This window comes from Chiloscyllium plagiosum, unplaced genomic scaffold (genome assembly GCF_037043375.1).
Source record: "Chiloscyllium plagiosum isolate Xiang-an unplaced genomic scaffold, Cpla_swu_hap1 HiC_scaffold_48, whole genome shotgun sequence".
NCBI lineage: Eukaryota > Metazoa > Chordata > Chondrichthyes > Orectolobiformes > Hemiscylliidae > Chiloscyllium > Chiloscyllium plagiosum.
The window spans coordinates 633737-654075 of record NW_028270186.1 but is presented as its reverse complement, the minus strand read 5'-3'; the positions used below and the strand labels follow the sequence as shown (position 1 = coordinate 654075).

At 42.2% G+C, this 20339-nt stretch overlaps 1 protein-coding gene across 1 annotated transcript in view; it reads left to right on the top strand.

Annotated features, from left to right (window-relative positions):
- The window catches only part of piwil2 (piwi-like RNA-mediated gene silencing 2), an 81632-nt gene extending 62893 nt beyond the window's left edge, over positions 1 to 18739 (top strand). Inside the window, exons 21-24 of the mRNA XM_087984387.1 lie at positions 1735 to 1840; positions 3703 to 3959; positions 6777 to 6884; positions 9016 to 18739. Coding sequence (XP_087840513.1) covers positions 1735 to 1840; positions 3703 to 3959; positions 6777 to 6884; positions 9016 to 9172 — 628 coding nt within the window. The 3' untranslated portion in view covers positions 9173 to 18739. The remainder of the gene's footprint in view (positions 1 to 1734; positions 1841 to 3702; positions 3960 to 6776; positions 6885 to 9015) is intronic.
- Positions 18740 to 20339: the final 1600 nt, after the last annotated feature.

The window sequence follows — 20339 nt, the reverse complement described above, 5'->3', positions numbered from 1 at the left end:
ATACCTCTCTAACATTCACTGAATACCTTTTCTTAATCAGTTGTTCAGTCTTTTAACAATTTATTGTCACTTGAATTTTACAGTTAATTCAGTGAAGTGTTAACAGTTGCCACAAGCTTGTACCATCTTGAATTGGTGAAGAACAAAAACTATCAAAGATTTTAGTGAAACTAAACCCTGAGCCCACTCACTGATTATCTGTGCTGCCACCCTCCTCCACTGCCTGCACCAGACCCACCAACATAAGAGTTGGCATTCTTTTGGTGCTATCTATTTGCCAATGTGCCCTACAATGCTGATGTTGGTGCTGAACCCATGCTCTTCCTGCAACCAGGAGTCCCCAGCTCCAGCACCCCATGCTGCAGCCTCATCAACGCCAGGAGTCACGGCTCCAGGCCTACTGCAACAAGGAGTCCCTCGCTCCGCTGTCGCACCAGGCCTCTGCTACTATCCTGCCAAGATTGCGCTCTGTTCCAAATTGTCATGTTGCTGGTGACACCATCTGGAGAAATCAGCTGCTCCCTCCATTGCTAGAGGAGCTTTGATGCCGCTCCCCCCCCCCCCCAGCCCTGAATCCTGGGAGGGCATCCCTGCTGCCACCACTGACTCCAGTTGCCACGAGGCCACGCGGAGCAGTGTCCGTTGCTGCTTTTGATTGCAGGGAGAAGCTGCCATTCCGCACACAGACGATCTTGTTGACTAACCACCTCCAAATAAAGTTAAGAACCCAAGAAAAGAGAGAGTAGACATAAAACGAAAGTGAAAACAAAGAAAAGATGCAGGTGCGAAGGAGTCCTGGGCAAAAGCCTGCACGCAATCCTGATACTGTTTTGCAGTTAGACGACATAAAGGCACTGTGTCACTGCCTCCTTGGGCAATCCCTCAGGGTCAAGGGTGGCTTGCTTTCACTGCAGCAGGGTAGGGAAGAGTAATTCAGTAGTGGCTGAATGGTCCAACCTCAGACTCTGCCACAGAAGGGCCAGGTGGTGTTTGAGATGGTGGGTGGTTGGGACTCTGAATTCTGTGTGCTCTTTCTGCTGGTTGCACTTGGTCTCCACAAGCTCCACTCAGTTCTGGAACTAGTTAGCACTTTTGCAGATGCTGCTCCAGTTTGTATGCTCTGAGGCAAGCGATTCAAACTTATTCAAGAATATATTATATTGTGCAAGGTAGCTTTCAAAGTGTCATTGTAACATTTCTGTTGCCCTCCTTAATGATGGCATACTGTTGGGGAGCTCAGAATGGAGTATTTGTTTTGGGAGTCTTGTCAGGTCTGAGAAATGATGTGTTCTGCCCATGGTAGCTGGTTGTGCCTGACTGATGGCTTGACGTTGGCCTGGGAGAGGATGCTCACGTTGACACATCCATCTTGTCATGGGAATTATAAAGTTTTGAGAAGGCAGCGCTGGTGAATCATCTCCAGAGATTCGAAGTCTATGCTGGATCTTGTCACCTAAGTTGTTGCTGGGTGAAGTTACCAATCCAGGTAAGGGGTATGTTTTTCAGCCCACTTGTTAATCCTGATCAGCCATTTGAATTCACACTTTGGCTTGAGGGTGCATCCTTTAGGCATCAATAGGTAGCAGGAGGAAAATCGGAGCTTTCAGACCACTTCTGAACACCACTGGAAATTGCTGCATTGAGATTACAGCAGAATAAATCACTCGTCACAAATAGCATCGAATTGAATTGAGAGCTGAGGTCGAGATCTCATTCTGCGTTTCTTTTACCCAGGGCAATGACCAAATGGTTTTCGAAGGTTGCATTTCAGATGCCCAATCAGGAAATCATTGACGGATTAAAGATTTGTATGGTGGCATCCCTGAAGAAATATTATGAGGTAGTTAGTAAAGGCATCACAAATAAGCATTGTGTGCATTTCTGTAATTCTGTGTTTGATCAAATTTAACATGAAGGTTGCATGCAGTAGGTATGGTAACCAGCTGGTCCCATTTAGAGACTTGATTGTAATTTATATCCTCAACTCCTTGCCCAGATTCATAGACAGCACTTCTTTTCTTTTCATTTTCTCTAACAATGGACAGCTCTGTCGGTAAACATAGTGACTGAAGTGTCAGAAACGACAGATTTCTCTATCTTGCATCTGTCTGCACCCCCACCGACCCCGGTAATTTCATCGATCGATCGCTCTCTCTCTCTGACTCCCCAACCCACTTCTGTCCGCGTCCCCCCACACTCCCACTCTCTGTCTCTGTTCCTCCCATTAAGGATGTCATTCTGAAAGACCCGTATCTTTGAAAAGCCCTGGTGTTTAGTGTTGGGTAAGGGGAGGTTCCACCACCACCATCAACAACCCCCCCCCCACTCCCATCCCAAACTGTACCATAAATGCTCTCCTTTCCATCCTTCACTTCAGCTTTGAAGTGTTATCTACGCTCAGAATGAGCTTGCTGTGTTTCCATGGATATTGTCTCACCTGCAGTGATCTTCAACACTTGCCAGCATCTGCAGCTGTGTTCCTCCATTTTGTTTAATCCACTGTCACATCTCTTCGAGGAATCCCTTATACTGAAGGAGTTTTGCTCTTCCCTCGAACAGGAATTTTGATTGTCTATTTCACCGTTTGTTGCTCTCCATGTCACTGCTGGTCTTGTGACAAGATATTTGACAAAATTTGCTTCAACAGCTATGTTTCCTTCATCCAAGGGCCTGAACAGTCCTTCCAGGTGAACCAACATTTCACCTGTGCCACCTCCAATCTTGTGTATTGTGTTCACTGCACCCATTGTGACCTACTCTGCATTGGAGAAACCAGACACAGACTGGGTGACTGCTTTGCAGAACACATCCAATCTGAGCACCAGCATGACCCTGACCTTCTCATAGCTGGTTGTTTTAACACAGAGCCTGCTCACGTGCCCACTTTGTTTGACCTTGGCATACTGCAGTGCTTTGATCAATCACACTGCAAACTGGAGGAACAAAATCTCATATTCAGACCAAGCACTTTACAGCCTTCTGGGCTTAATATTGAGTTTTAACACCTTTTAAGGTAACTCACATTTCTTCGCTTTCTTTTAGGTTGTTATAATGGCCTCTCCCGCCACTCCACCATTTCGTGTTGAGAATAGTTCACAGGTTGGCGCAATATTGAGGGCCGAAGGACCTGATCTGTGCTGTATTGTTCCATGTTCTATTTCACTTAGTGTCCCTTCAGATCTGACAGGAGACTCACCATTGTTCTGCCATTCTCGCATTATGATCACTTAATCTGAACTATCAACATCTTTGCTCCATCGCCACATGACACCCTCTACCCCCACCCCTCCAAAACTATCGCATAAATGCTGTCCCTCCACAGTTCACTTCAGCTCTGATGAAGAGTCACCGAGACTTAAAATGCTAGCTTGCCCTCTCTCCATGGAATTGTTTAACCTGTTGTGATCTCAAGCAATGTTTTGATTTTTGTACAGATTCCAACATTTCCAGTAATTTGTTCTTGCCGGTTCAGTGTTGTTGTTTCAGTTCCAGTCTACAGTTGCCCTTTTTTGTTTCCTTTTCTATTTTGTCTCCTCCCTCGTGTTCAGCTGGGAATTAATTAAGCAGAGTGTGGTCCTTGTTTGAAGTGTCTGACTGTACTTGATTGCTCCTTGTGGCTTTGACTCGGTGATAGAAGCAGCAAGTTACTGGGATTTTGGTGCTAAGTTTTCATTGACTTTGAATCTTAATTGTTGTTTGCAGATAAACCACTGTCTCCCAGAGAAGATTGCTGTGTACCGGGATGGAGTATCTGATGGCCAGCTGAATGCAGTGACAGATTATGAGCTTCCCCAGCTCCTTAAGTGCTTTGAGGTTTTCAGCAATTATCACCCAAAAATGATAGTGATTGTGGTGCAGAAGAGGATCAGCACCAACTTGTATGCACAGGCAGCTTCAGGCAGGCTCGAGGTGCCACCTCCTGGAACTGTAATGGACCACACTGTCACCAGCAGGGAATGGTGAGAGCAGATGATATAGGAGCAGAAGTAGGTGATTCAGCCCATTAAGTCAATGAGATCCATGCTGATCCAGTCATTCTCAAATGAATTTTCATGGCTTTTGTCCATAACCCTGATTCCCTCGCTTACTAAAAATCTCTTTATGTTGACATTAAGTCTTGTTAATAACCCAACCTCTGTGGTTTTTTTAACTTATTTTTTAAAAATCACAAATTCACAAACCTGGAGAAAAGAAATTCCTCCTCATCTTTGTCTTGTACAAGTGGCCCCTTATTCTGAGATTATCCCCTCTGGTACTACATCCGCCAAATACTACACATGAACCTTTCTGCATGTACCTCAATTCCCTTCGGAATTTTGTACATTGCAATAAGGACACCTCTCATACTTCTCAACTCAAGTACAAGCCCATTACTACGCACCCTCTCCTCATAAGACAGTCCTTCCATGCTCCAGGTCAGCAGAATGAACCTTCGTTGAGCTGCTTCCGATGCCACATCTTTTCATAGGTAAAGGGGTCAAAACAGTTCTGTCCTCCTGTTGTGATCTGACTAGTGCTTTGTGTAGCTGAAGTAAAATCTCCCAATTTTGTATACACCCCAAACTGAAGGCCAGCATGTCATTTGCCTATCCTATTACCTGCTGAACTTGGATGTTTTTGTGATTTATACACGAGGGCTCTCAAATCCCTGTGCAGTCTTTATCCATTTAAATACTAATCATCTTTGTTATTATTTCTGCCAATTGCATGACCTCCCATTTTCCTACATTATTCCTTCTGTCATGTTTTTGAATACCGAGTTTATCTGTGTCCTCCTCCTCATTTGCCTTCCCACCTGTTGTTGCCAACTGGCTACAGTATATTTATTTTCCTTATCAAAGTCATTACTTTATGTTGTCAGTAATTGTGGCAGCAGCACTGACCCCGTGGCACTGCACTAGACACAGGTTGCCATCCTACACATGCCCTTCTTATCCGAACTGTCTGTCTTCCATTAGCAAATCTTCTGTCCATGCCAATATATTCCTGGCAGCATGATGAGCTCTTATCCAAACTGATTGTTGGGTATTTCAAGCTCTGTTAGCCCCAGGCTATCTTCACATCTGGTGAATGGTTGGAGATTTTATGTCACTACTGCCCTCAGTGCAAGTACAGGTACAAAATCCTTTATTCAAGCTCGGCACCAGTTGGTTTTCAGAATTTGGAATTTTTTGTATTTCGGAATAAGTGATAGTTCAACAGTGAAATTTTAAAAGATCTTACTGAACAGACTCACTGTAAGTAACTGGCCCTGGGATAGAATTGAGGACTGCTAGTGCTGCCCCCCACCCCAGTCAAGTCACATCTGAGTGGTATGCATTGAATGGTTGTGGAGTTGGCTTAACGTTTGGCACGTCAAATAACCTTGTTAATGAGATAAAAACTTCACAAAAAAAATTCAAATTTTGGAGCTTTTTGGATTTTGGTTAAAGGATTGTTGTAGAGTCATAGAGATGTACAGCATGGAAACAGACCCTTCGGTCCAACCCGCCCATGCCGACCAGATATCCCAACCCAATCTATTCCCACCTGCCAGCACCCGGCCCATATCCCGCCAAACCCTTCCTATTCATATACCCATCCAAATGCCTCTTAAATGTTGCAATTGTACCAGCCTTCACCACATCCTCTGGCAGCTCATTCCATACACGTACCACCCTCTGCGTGAAAACGTTGTCCCTTAGGTCTCTTTTATACCTTTCCCCTCTCACTCTAAACCTATGCCCTCTAGTTCTGGACTCCCCGACCCCAGGGAAAAGACTTTGCCTATTTATCCTATCCATGGCTCTCATAATTTTGTAAACTTCTATAAGGTCACCCTTCAGCCTCCGACGCTCCAGGGAAAACAGCCCCAGCCTGTTCAGCCTCTCCCTGTAGCTCAGATCCTCCAACCCTGGCAACATCCTTGTAAATCTTTTCTGAACCGTTTCAAGTTTCACAACATCTTTCCGATAGGAAGGAGACCAGGATTGCATGCAATATTCCAACAGTGGCCTAACCAATGTCCTGTACAGCTGCAACATGACCTCCCATCTACCTGTGTTTGGCTTGTTAGTCCAGCTACTGTCAGGCCTAATCCTCCCACAATCCAAAGATGTGCAGGTCAGGTGAATTGGCCATGCTAAATTGCCTGTCTTGTTAGGTGCATTAGTTAGGGGTGAATGTAGGGGAACCCTGGGTGTGTTGGTGTTGAGTTGTTGGGCCGAAGGGCCTGTTTTCACACTGTCGGGAATCTAATCTAATCTAATCAAAATAGTGAATGGTGTGAGAGGTGCAACTTCAGAAAATGAAGCTCAAATATGTAAAAAAGAGCATTGGTATTGAAGCAAAGGTTTAATCAAGGGCACTCTGTGTCAAAACAGTGCTCCTGTGCTGTCGACCATGGGAGAAACCGACTAGGTTGTTCCATTTCAGGCTGTGTCCAAGTCCATTTATTGCAAAGACAAAATTGCCAGGTGTGAATCCAGCAGTTCATTCCTTGTAACCAACTAAGTCAGTATATCTGGAAAATAAGGCTGCAATCTTCAAGTCCTTTTTGTGTGGCCTCAGTTGTTCTATCTCCGCTATACTCGGGACCTACTCTGACAACTCATGAACTAACTGGGCAAGAAGAACTGCAAGTTTCCTCTCCCTTGAGTTTGGACACTGCTTGTAATCCTTGTTGGGCTCTGATCATTCTTCACTGCGCAGACATGCCCATTGTCTTGACAGTGTTTAATAGGGTGTAGGTGAGCTTGGTTGCTCTCTCATCTCATTATGGTTTCCCTGTTTTGAAGGACTGACTTCTTCCTGTTGGCTCATACTGTTCGTCAAGGCTGTGGAATCCCAACGCACTATATCTGTGTGTACAACAGTCTGAAGCTCAGCCCTGACCACATGCAGAGGTAAGGTGAATGGGACTGATCACTGCATAGAAAAACACATGAAGTAAGTTTTGTTTTTTCAGATCAAAGCGAAGGGTGGGAGTTTGAGGATGTGATTTTCTATTTGGTCGCATGTGGCTCTCGTTTTTGTGTCATCTTGCACACAGTGAAGACCACGATTAGTCTTTTAGTGAAATTGATTTAAAATATTTTGGGTACCACAGCGCACAGCATTTAGTTAAGCAACTTGTATACAGTTGTGAAAAACATACACTGTGTGCCCATTTTGAAATTTACATTTTATATACTTCTGCAGTTAAATAGTAACTTTCAGAGAAACATAGAAAGCAGAGTTAATTCCAGAAAGGATCTTTATGGGCCAATGAGATGGTTGATGCAGCGTTGAAGGGAGTTGGAATTAGTGTGGCATGTTTACATAACTTATTCAGTCAAGTGTGGGCATAGGGAATGAGGATAATTGAAGACAAAGGGGAGTATGGATTTGTTAAGGTGACTTGGGTGCAAATGTAAAATTTCAATTCGTTTAATGCAGTTGTATGTTTTTCTGAAAGATTTCATACAAATCAGCAAACATAGGCGTGTCTGATCTAATCAACTTGCACACTAACTCTTTCATGGTGTTTAAAATAACCAATTACTGCTATCCTTCAGTGATGTCTGCTCATGGATTTCCTTAGTGTGTCTTGTGGAACAGCTGCTGGTCATTCAATATAACTATTGGAGAAGGAAACAACTATATTTTTCACTTAAACCTCCACTCCCATCTGTCTTTTGTTATCGTTAATGTTTTTCTCTATCTAATCTTAGGCATTCTGTTGTCAGCATATGTAGGTATGTGCGGGCATGTGTCAGGTTTCATCTCATTTAGGAAAGGGCAGTCTGTCTCCATTTGGTGTATGTTTGGATGCTCATACTGCTTTTCACATTCTCTGAATGTTCCAAAGCAATTTATCATACTATACAATTTTAAAGCCACCTTTTTGCTGTCCTATATGGCAATTAACTTTGACACAAACAGCACCGTGACGTTGACCAGAATCAATGTGGGTGATGTAGGTACAAGGATATTTGCTGGCTAGACTGCAAGAGCAGCTCTCAGCTTGGCTCGGATTTTGTGTCCACCTTGAACTGCTGCAATCTGTGTGCTGCAGGTCCAACCACAATGTTGTTAGGGAATTGCAGAATTTTGTCTGTGACACTGAAGGAACAGCAATATATTCTCAAATCGGGATGGTGAGTGGCTTGGAGGGCAACTTGAAGCTGGTGGGCACATATATCTGGTGATCTTGTCCTTCTGAGTGGCACTGGTGGTTAATTTGGAAAGTTCAGTCCTGTGTTGCCAACTTGGCAATGGGAGCAGAAACAGGGCTGTGAATGTCACCCTGTGAGACAAGGTTGACAAGTATTGGGCTTGGCTTGCATCCATGTGGCCATTTTTCTGCAGGTGGTGTACACCTGCTATGAAAATGCAAACATGATGCTCAGATCAAAATCAGATGGCTGAGGGTTTAAAGCCCATTCCAGAGACTTCAGAATACAACCCAGATTACCAGTCTGTGCTGCCAGTATTCAGGTCAAACATTAAACCAAGGTCCTTTCTCCCCTTTTCAGGTGGATGTAAAGAAGAATCGTACAGCAGAATTTGACACACCATCTGTGGTGAGAAATCTAGTTAACAATGAGTCCCACGTGACCCTTGGTCAGGTCTGAAGAGTCAGACTGGACTTGAAATGTTAACTATTTACTCTCAACAGATGTTGCCAGACCTGCATTTTCTGTGATGGCTTTAGATTTCCAGTTTTTATTACCATTGGAAGGAGATTAGCTGAATTTTCCCCTGTGGTCTAATAAGCGTTTTATCCCTAAATCATCATTTAAAAGGAACATTTATACATCTATGTTGGACAGTACTGATCTTGTGGGAGCTTGCTGTGTATCAATTGGTACCATATTTTCTACAAATAAAACACTTTTGAAAAGTGTTTCATTGTTTCTAAAACCCTGAGGAACATCCTGAGGATCTTAAAGGTGCTATATCAATGCAAGCCTTTAATGCTGTCTAATTGGCTGGTATGTGTTGGGTTATGATTTTCATCTGAATCCAATGGAACCTCTTTGATTTTTCTTGCAGGCTCACCTTCAAACTCTGCCACTTGTACTGGAACTGGTCAGGCACAATCCGAGTGCCTGCACCCTGCAAGTATGCTCATAAACTGGCGTTTCTCTGTGGCCAATCTCTGCACCAGGAGCCAGCTGCCCTCCTTTCTGAAGTACTTTTCTACCTGTGAAGCTGTCAGGAAATGCCTTTGGAGACCCAGAGAGGAAAAACTATGGGCATAGTGGCCGAGTGGGGGAGTGTTGGAAATGGGACTGACTTTCCAGGGAGGCCTTCTGAAAATGGAACCCCTTATTACACTTGGATAGAGATTTATTTCCCCTGAGACTTTATTTACTGAGTACACTGAGTGAAGCATTTTTTGTTTTCCAAGTGACAGGTCATAAGAAGGCAAGCTGATGAAATGAGCGAAACAACAACTGGCTAGGGCCGATTTGGTTTGTACATTTCACTCACTGTTATTCAGTATGTTTTATTAGTTTGTATCATTCAAAGTAAGTGCTGGCAATTACCCATTTCTCCCACACCCTGACCTTGCATGAAATTTCATTTGTGTGTTTGACACTGAATACTGCAGCTTGTGTCAAATGTATTGTGCACTTGACATTTTGTTTTGGGATGGGGTGTGTAATTTGTTGGAACAGCAGAATAACTTTAATCAAATTCTGGTTGAAAGATGGATCGGCCGTGGTGCAAGTGGAAGATCAATGCCAAACTGCCATCTTATTGAGTAAATGTTGATCGTGATTGTGATCTTATTCTTCTAATGTCTACAATCTCTAAAGATTGAGCCATCAACATCTGGAACGATATCATTTTTGCCCAAGGGAACACTTCCAATGAGGAGCAAAGAGTGTTTCGTTTAACTGCAAGAAAAACAGAAAATGCTTGTAAATTTCAGTATTTCTGGTAGCACCTACATCTTTTCAGAGACTGAAGTAATGTTAACATTTCAGGAGAACCTTCCTCTTTGCAGATGATTCCTGATAAGCCGGTTGTTTTTATCCAAACCGTGACCTGCAGGACAAGCATGTACTCATCCACCCAGCCTGTCTCTTCCCCCAGAAAAGAGTCAGCCGCCAGGTTGGAAGTCATGCATTTCCCTGGAAGGACAACACAAATAAAAACCCAGGTCCATTCACTGAAAGAAATCTGGAAAATTCTTTCTCTTCTCTACTTTGAAACCAGTTGAGATTATTGCTACCCTGACTAATGCTGTCCAAATGTACTCCATTGCAAGGTGATTTCTATCCCAGCTGAAGGAATCCCAGTGAGTTAGTGTTCACACTCTGAAGCAAGGCATTACTATCCTAATGGAAAGGAGAACCTGAAGGTACCAGTCATTCCTTATTTAATTCCATTCAATGGAGATATTTATTACAGTCTGATTGATATGAAAGAGGTTATTTGGGCCAAATGGTTTCTCTGTACTCCTAAAATGAAAGTTCTGAAGTTACTGCGCAAGAATTGCTCATTCAAAAGCTCAGCAAAAAAATAGCGGAATGTCTTTTGTTTCCAACAGTTGTTGCTGAGTCTTCACTTGAGTTTTATGTTTTTCTTAATGGCCTAATTACATTTACGTTTAAATTTGCTTGGAATAATGCTTGAATTATTTTCTTACAAAATTACTTAGTTTGATTTGTAATATCCCTAAGGTGTAAGTAGGTTCTGGGCTTTTTTTAAAGAGGCCAGAGTGTATTGCCCATCTATCGCCCATTGAGAAGCTGGTAGTGAGCTATCTCTTGGAATCTCTGCAGTCCATATGGTGTCGGTATTCCACAATGCTGTTAGGTGTGGAGTTCCAAGATTTTAACCAATGTTCAAAATGTGGTGAACACTCCTATTATGTTGCACTTTAGTTCTGGTTTCTCTTTTAGCTCATGCATCTCAGTCTTGAATAATGTGACAGGAACAAGTTCCTCTATTCCCACTACTGACTAAAATTTCTAATACTCGGAACTTTGCTTAATTCAGACTTGATGCCAACTCCTACCAAATCAAGAAAACATTGAGTTCTGCAAAAATAAGTGATGAGTTCACTGAGAAACACCAGTCGGACATTTGAGTTCCACAGGACAGGGCATTTCCAGCTGGGCTGTAGGTGCCAGGTAGAAATAATTCCTTTTGTTTGTTTTTCCCACCTAGAAGTGTTAACTTTTTCAGACAGTGTTGGTTCATTGAGGTGAATGAAGCTTGAGAGTAACACAAATGCATCCCACATCAATGCCATCTTCTGAAAATGCAAGAGTTAGAATACAAGACCCTTACAGCAATTCAGTCCTTTAGTTAGGTCACAGCTGATCGATCTATCAGTCCATTTACCCTCCTTGGTTTCTTTCCTTGTGCGTTTGCCCAATCAAACTTTATCTATTTGTGAATTTTTCGATTGATGCAATCTCTGCTTTTCTGAGGAAGGCAGTTCCACATTGCCTTCGGTGTGAAGAAGTGCTGATTTCACCATTGGACAGTGTACCTCTCATCTAAGATGATGTCCTTTTGCACAGGACTCCTCAAACCAGAGAAAATACTTGCTCTGCATCTGCCTTTTCAACACTCTCAATCAACCATGCAATCAAATCACCCCTTAATTATCCATATTCTGTGGTCGGTACTCAGTATAAGAATTGCTTTCTGAATTCAAAAAGAATGAGTTGCTGCTAGCTAACTCATAAAAACCAACTGTGGTCCTCAGGTTATTTGTGATTGTGATTGTGTCATCAGTGGACAGGCAACATTGTTCCATCAGATTAAGTCAACATTACACTCTGATTAGCTAAGGAGAAATGCATTCAGTCCTGAACGTATACTTTGCTGGAATCTAAACAATTCAAATAAAGTATGCTCAAAGGAATACTTGTCTTGCATGTTCAAACCTTTGCTGATTTTGTATTCTGTAGGCTGAAAGCAAAATTAAAATGTAATCTTGAATTCTTTTTGTAACCTCAATCCTGCAGCACCCATTCTTAGCAATTGTGACTTAGTTCAGAAACCAGTGATGTGTCCCACTTGCGTCAGTCTAACCAGTTCTTGAGATTTCAATCCTCGGTGTAATGGGCCCACTCCATTTGAACTGTTCAAAGTTCATATAATTGGGATAATTGCACACCTCCAGGTTAATATCGAACTTGCTCTGAAGCCAAGACTTAAGTCTTGTGTCTAGCCTTGTTTCAAGTTCAACCCAGAGTTTGGATTCTGGCTGTAGTTACACTGTATTTGCATCTTAATACTTAATGTGTAATCATGGTCCATATGTGGAGTTTGCGTTATATTGAGATGAGGAGAAAGTGAGGGCTGCAGATGCTGGAGTTTGGAGTCTAAAAGTGCAGTGCTGGAACAGCACAGGCGGTCCTGCTCCTCAGATGCTGCCTGACTGGCTGTGCTTTTCTAGCACCACCCCTTTCAACTTGCATAGAGAAGAGTCCATCACTGGCAAACAAGCTGGGCTTGTTTAAAACTCGGGTAATTCCATAGCAGTATTTCCTCACAGCTAGTCGAGAGTTACTCTATCTCACTTAAATTCCATTTGCCAGAGGCCAAACAACATAGAATGTAATTGATAAAATCTTCAGAGCCTTAATTGTGTGTGTGTGTGTGTGTGTGTGTGCGAGAGAGAATGAGAACAGGTTTCTATCTGGACAGTGAGAGTAAGGTTCCTGCTCATCACTTGGGGCCACCTATCCACTGGGGTGTTACCCTGTGGAGACCCTTGCAGATAGTTACAGGAGGTAGCTGGGCTCCAGTACCAAGTTACTAAGTCTGTTATTGTGGATTAATTCAACTTTATCCCTGTTGCTAGCCTCTAATTGCCTAACATGATTCTCTAGTTGCTAGTTGTGCAGCCAAACCATTGTACTTGTGCAGCCAAACCATCTTGGAGAGACCGCTTACTTCCAAACCTTCGTCTGATGGCAGGACAGACCATTGTGCATGTTCAGAGTGGTGATCTTCCACAACCCATCCAGAGCAGGCAAGAGATGATGTTCCCGCTTCTTGTAGCAATAAGGAATGAGTTTGTGCAATTGTCTGGAATCCTGCAGCACATCAGGAAGTCATTTTGACCCATCTTGCAGGAGCTGTCAAACTATTCCCACTTTCTCAATGTGCCCTGGGTCTGCAAATGTTCAATTTTGAATTGTTTATCCATTTGATTTTGGGAGTTAGTATTTTTGAAGCAGCACATTCTTAACAACAAACTTATTTGTAAAAAAGAAATATTGCTGCGCGTCAACCTTTTTTGGCTCCCTTTACCAATTATCTTAACCAGGTCTTGATGTCCGCATCCACCAGCATGCTCCCAAAATGAGCCATCAGCTGCCCATTGGGATGATTCTCCCTCTGGTGTGTGTCTGCATGTTGAATATTATCTGCTCTGTTCTCCCAAAACAATTATTCTTGCCTTTTGTTGAAATTGATATCTTGTACTTAGCCCTGAAGCCTGCCCATACACAGTGAAAGTCTACTTAAAACTGCTGCTCATAATTGTGTGGTATGCCATAAAAGGAGCAACTTTTAGAAATATTTTATGAAGTCAAAAGCGAATATCTTTTAATTTCTTAGCACAGTGCAAAAATTAGGGTCCAAAATCAAGACACGTTTGCTGACCAGGTCTCAATCTCGAAATAAAAATTAAACTCTGATCAGGAGACTAACTGTCAAGCTGTCAAAGTCTTGTCAAAATCACTGGTTCACTGATGTCCTTTCAGGAAGGAAATCTCTCATCCTTGTCTGTTCTGGTCTACATGTGACTCCAAGCCCACAGCAATGAGTTGTTTCATTTCCGTCTTGGGACATAGAGCTGACCAATTCTGACTATGCCAACATTATTTGCCATCTTAAAAAATACTTATAAAATAACTGATAGGAGCCATAATGCTATTTCTTGTCTACTACCATCACCACAGGCTGGCCGGTTTCTTGGGAAAATGAGGGCAGTGCTTTAAATCCCACAGGATTTCGCAAATGCTTCCACAAAACAATGGGCCTCGTAACTGGCTCATTTGTGACTGTATGATGTGTTGATAAATGATGGTGTGGAATAATGACAGTGAGAAACCCTGACCACCTCATCTTTTTGAAAGAGACAACTTTATGTCTTGCACAGATCTTGGAGTTCAACTACCTGTCCTGGACAAAAGCAACAATTTGGCTGAATCCAGTTTTCTGGCAATTTAGCATAAATTTGCTCCCGGCTTCAAATTGCAATCAAGTACTTAGCCTGACTCCTTTCTGAACTGGCAACTTGAATGTTTGTGGACTGGACTTTGAATTATCATGGTAGTTTGAGCATCCATAGTATCTTTTTCATGAGTTGCATTGGAGGCAGTAGGTCGAGGACATTCTGTACAAGGTAATACCAAACAAAGTCCTGTTCAGAATGTGAAATGTAGTATGGTCTTTTCTAATTAGGCTGGTGCATCTGATGCACTTGATGCAGTGGTAAGTCACACTGTTTACCTGTCTTCGCTGATATACAAAGGTTCCACCACAATTATATTCAATCCTTGTCTTTGTTTTTCTCCCACTTGCTCTGTGGATGTTGCTTTAAACAAGCATCCTAAAATCTCATTAGGTAGCCTGGTACCAAACTTGGTTTAATTAAATGCTGTGAAGGGCTCTGCATCTTTCACGATGAGAAGGTTGCTGCTTGAATGCAAGTTGATTATCTCTGGCTTAACATTGCAATTATTTTAACCCACATAATTAAGTGAGGCTTTTGAGAAAGAACAAGTTTGCATTTTGAGTTTCAGATGTTGCCAGTATATGAATGCTCAGCTTATAGCTTTTGTTTCAGTAAATGATTTCTTGATCCCCTTGACTGTTCTCCTAAACACCTCACCACCTTCATGTGCATTTTTAAAATCCATTATCTGGCACTGAGCCCCTCTTTGTCACATGTTCCTCACAAAGTTCAGCGTTTGTTCCTGTTTTTGGTGTCACTTCATTTCGAATCATTCCTCCCAGTATGTCTTGTTATGCATTGTCAGCTCTGCAGAAGAACATACATATTGTGAAATGATGGAAGACTGAGGTCCTTTAGAGATGGAGTTTTCCCCCATCCTAATGGTCCAATAATGTGATAAATGACTTGTTGATTATGGCTAGTCTACAACTGACCTAGAAGTCAGTGGTAGTAAGCTTTGGGAATTCCCACTTGTTCCTTCCCAACATGCTCATGGCATCTTCTCTCCACACTGCCCTCTCCTGAATATCCCTTCATAAGACTGTCCATTCAGATTCACGTATTGCCACAACATGCAACGTTGACATGTTTTGCCATTTTATCCCTCTGTGAGCCTTGATACAATTTTTAAGCGAGAGTAGTCCATTCAGCCCTTTGAACCTTTTCAGTCATTCAGTATGTCTGTGGCTAATGCCCAGCTGTACCCTCGATTCAATCCTCACATTGCTTTAGTCCCTTAATATCCAAACATCTATTTATTGTTGACTTCACATCTGAGTTAGGATTGTCCAAATGTTCACAATCCGGAGAACTAAATTAATTCTCCTCATCTCAGCTGTAAATCATTGACCTGTTATTCAACAATTGAGCACTAGTTTCACACTGTGCAGCCAGGGGAAATATCACATAAGCATTTAGCCTATTGATGCATTTCAGAGTACTTTGTTTTGATTACGTCATCTCTCTTCTAAACTCTGATATAAGCAGAGTCTACAAAATATCCCATTGTAGGACCGTCGCGGTATTCCAGATTTTCAGTCTGGTGAAACTTGGTGAAAGTGAGGACTGCAAATGCTGGAGATCAGAGCTTAAAAATGTGTTGCTGGAAAAGCGCAGCAGGTCAGGCAGCATCAAAGGAACAGGAGAATCGACATTTCGGGCGTAAGCCCTTCTTCAGGAAATCGACCCATCTAACACGAGTATGTCCTTCATTGGGTAAGGAGACCAAAACTGTACACACTGCACCAGATGTGGTCTCATGTGCAGCTTGACCTTATTTCAGTGAATTCTTCACTCCAGGGCCTTTGTAATAAAGAATGTGCATGTGTTCTCTTTATTGAACCTGAGAAGGTAGATTCAATTGTGCACAAAAGACAAGTGAATCTTTATTTGAAGGGCAAAAACTGCAAGGCTTTGGGGAAAAAGGCAGAAGAGTTGACACTAGGTGATTTGTTTTTGTTGGACTGAATGTCATCCTCCTTTGTCGCTTGACAGTCATTACTTGTTATATCTGTTTGTTAACTTGGAGATTCATGTATGACAGCGTCAAGGTCCCACTGAACATGGACTTTTTCTTGTTTTCGAGCATTGATAAGTATTACACTTTGTTTCTCCACTTCAGCAGACAACTTCACGTATTTCCCCATGATGTTCATCCACATGCCATTCTTACCTAGGCACTTAATCTCTCTTTACACATTCCTCTTTGTGCAAAGTCAACTATTAACGAACTCTTCTGGCTTCTTCCTCACTATTATGGACGCTGAGTGGAAATAGCTGAGTCTCACATCCTTGTACCACAAGTGACAACCCAATAATGACTACTTCATATCTATTAATAAATTCTCAATGTTAAACTGGTGTCTCCAATTCCATAGATCCTTATTTAGCACTTTTGTTTCATGTGGCATGTTGTGATTTGCTTCTCTAAGTCCAAATAAACCACATATATATTGGTTGCCACTGGCCTACACTGCTAGTTACATTACAACATTAAATTGCACATAAGTTCTCAAAACGCAGCTTCTCTTGAATTCTGTATTGATTACCAGGATAGAATTTCCTGATTGCCTCGATGTAATTTGAGGCAAAATTTGAGCATTTTACTGATTCCTGCTGCTGTACTAACTGGTTTATTGCACCCTGTTTTTTCACTCTGGTTTCTTGAATAGCCACGTTCCACATCTGAACTTAGACTAGGTGTTATGAAACAGCCCCCAGACTTGGTAACCAACATAGTCTCTCTGTCAAGTGGCATCTCAATTTTAAACTTTTTTGCCTTATTTTCACAGCCTTTCGTGACCTAATCTTTGCCGTCATCTCCAGTGTAAAAACCCTTCAAAGTATGTGCTGCTGTAATTCTGGAACATCCCTAATGTTCATCCCTTCACTGTGACTGTACCTTCACCTCTGCCTTCTTTCTCCTTTAAGCCCCTCATTAGAGCGTAATTCTTGACCAAATCTTTGGTCATCGTCCCTCTCATCATCATGTGGTTTTCAGTGCCACACCTACTTTTCTAATGTCCCTGTGAAATGGTTTGGGACTTTGTGTGACATTAGAGAGCATGTCAGTACAACATGCTCTTGGTGCATTTGCTACTTTCCAATCAAGAGATTATTGTCGTATCTGGGCAGTTTTGGACAATTGCATTCAATGCAACCATTGTTTCTAAAGACATCATCTACATCTTGAGGACATAGACCATCAGATCTAGGAGATGTGACGAATGTTGATCTTAATAATTTTTCTCGTGCCATTACTTTAATGCCAATTTTCCTAAATTCCTCATGCTTGCCAAACTGTTAGTTTCCCACCAATTTGACAATACTTTTTGATCCTCACTTTCTTTTATTGTTCTATAAGTTTGATTCAGTCTTGCCCCTTCAACATTATAAATCGCCTCTGTATTCCTCTTAAGGTGTAATCCCCAATACCTGCTGTAGTTTACTGAGAGCAGCCACAGATCTGACGTCAGGTTTCTCTCTCGCACCGCTGATAGCCAGCATCATCTCTCTCTTTCCCTTTGCTGAGAGTTGCTGGTCTAATGTCTTAAAGAAGCTTGCACTTCCTCTCGGTAAACATTGAAGAACATAGAGTTTGTCTGTACTGGTCTACCTGTTTGAAACTGTTAAACAGTCTCCTGTCCTTTGAGGTTTACATGTGCAGCTTAATTTCTTCAGTATGGACAAAGACTATACTGTGTTTCTGTTGGCCTTTGGAAAGAGTTAGTCATTAGATTTGATCTTTCACTACAGCTGTCAAATGATTCCTTCAGAAATATTTATCCTCCACATTTTTTTAAGTCATGATTTGATCTGCTTCTGCACAGACCTTCTCTGATCACTACAATTTTCTCCCTTATCTTCACCAAATTTTATTACTTGTTGGCAATCAGGTAACATAACTATTGAGCCACACCTTAATATTGCAGCAGCTTCATTCATCTGTGTAAATAAGTGGTAGATTTTAGTTGTTTGAAAGAGTCCAGGTTGTCTATTATGTCATGTTTGTCAATAAAGTCCAAATTGTTTGTGAAAGAAGAAAAATATGCACTATGAAGTGGAGCTCAATTAATCCAGAGAAGGAGCTGCAAATTAGGAACTTCTGGTCCTACACCCTGGCTACTTTGTAAGCTCTCATACAGATCATTTGTTGCCAAGAAATCTCTTGGATTTCTTAACTCAGTGTGTGCGAAGTCATTACAATTTTGGCATTGCTTTGCTTTGAAGGTTTGTCAAATTATGAATGGCTTTGTGAGACAAAATAGGAGTTAGTCTTTGTTTTCACCTTTTGGCATGGGGTTGGATATCTGAGGGGATAGATTTAAGATAATTGGTTTTTAAAACAAATACGTAAGGAGGAATTGAGGATTTTTGTTTGCTGCTGTGACTTGTGACCTGGAATGGAGTGAAAGAGTAGTTTAAGTACATTAAAGTGTACAAAGTTTGTGCGATGATTTGTAGCTCGGGTGCTTGTTGTGGTTGTGTTCACCGAGCTGGGAATTTGTGTTGCGACGTTTCGTCCCCTGTCTAGGTGACACCCTCAGTGCTTGGGAGCCTCCTGTGAAGCGCTTCTGTGATGTTTCCTCCGGCATTTATAGTGATTTGTATCTGCCGCTTCCGGTTGTCAGTTCCAGCTGTCCGCTGCAGTGGCCGGTATATTGGGTCCAGGTCGATGTGCTTATTGATTGAATCTGTGGATGAGTGCCTTGCCTCTAGGAATTCCCTGGCTGTTCTCTGTTTGGCTTGTCCTATAATAGTAGTGTTGTCCCAACCGAACTCATGTTGCTTGTCATCTGTGTATGTGGCTACTAAGGAGAGCTGGTCATGTCCTTAGTAGCCACACACTCAGATGACAAGCAACATGAGGCCGACTGGGACAACACTACAATTATAGGACAAGCCAAACCGAGAACAGCCAGGGAATTCCTAGAGGCATGGCACTCATCCACAGATTCAATCAATAAGCACATCGACCTGGACCCAATATACCGGCCACTGCAGCGGACAGCTGGAATTGACAACCGGAAGCGGCAGATACAAATTACTATCAATGCCGGAGGTAACATCACAGAAGCGCTTCACAGGAGGGTCCCAAACACTGAGGATGTCACCTAGACAGGGGACGAAACATCTGCAACACAAATTCCCAGCTCGGCAAACAGAACGACAACAACATTAAAGTGTAATTTGTCCATGGAAATTGACTCTGGGCTAAACACTGCAGGAGCAGCCTTAATGAAATAGCTGTTTCAAAGTCTTACTGCCAAAGATCTAATTCATGCCTTGACACTGTGGTGGTTCAACTTCAACTTAATCCAGTGAAGAGATTCCAATCTAATTAGGATTCAATGACCTGTCACCACTTCAAGACCCAGCAGAAGCCTTGTCGTCCCAAAGCTGCAAGATTCCTTGCGCTACAGTATGTAGACTTTGACTCCGAGCATCAGGATTTCAAATCTTTTTCATGGTCTTACTGTCTCCAGTTTGATCTGACTCAGCTGCTTGTCTCAAAGCTCAAAATCAGGCTGCTTCTGGGTCATTTTGGGGATTAATTGCCAGCTGCATTTGACCTCACCAGTTCCCTCATTGCCACCAAATCTGACCCTCCTTTGGTGTCCAGTTTTCAGTGGCCCTGGCCTTTTGGTTGTTTTGTGAAGGGTGTTGTAGAAATGTGCTTGCTGTGTTTGTTTCTCAAGGTACCCATTTTGGTTTGTGTTTTTGAAATTAAACAAGAATTTGAACATCACATGTTGTGACCTGTTTAATCTTTATTGAATTTGTCTTTAAGCCTTCACACACATCATAGCCCCCATTGCATTTGTCCTTCTGATTTCATGCTTCCTGATAACTGGTCAACACTTTGGTTCTTTCAACGGTTTTGATTTCAGCTCTGTTGTGTTGTGACAGAGTAGCAAATATCACTTTTAGTCGTCCTGGCTCAAACAGGTCTGTTAGATCAGGAGTTTAATTTGAAGAACTAGGTTGTGGAGCCATCAGCATATTGTGGCTGAACCAGTTCTCTGACATAGCTGGCCACTGTTTCTCTCCCATGCCCTCTTTTAAAATGCTCTTACTCAATTACTTCACCCACTTCCAAATATAGTTAGGAATCCTGTCTCCTCCTTCACCACCTTTCTGTCGTTTTTGGGTTGGTATT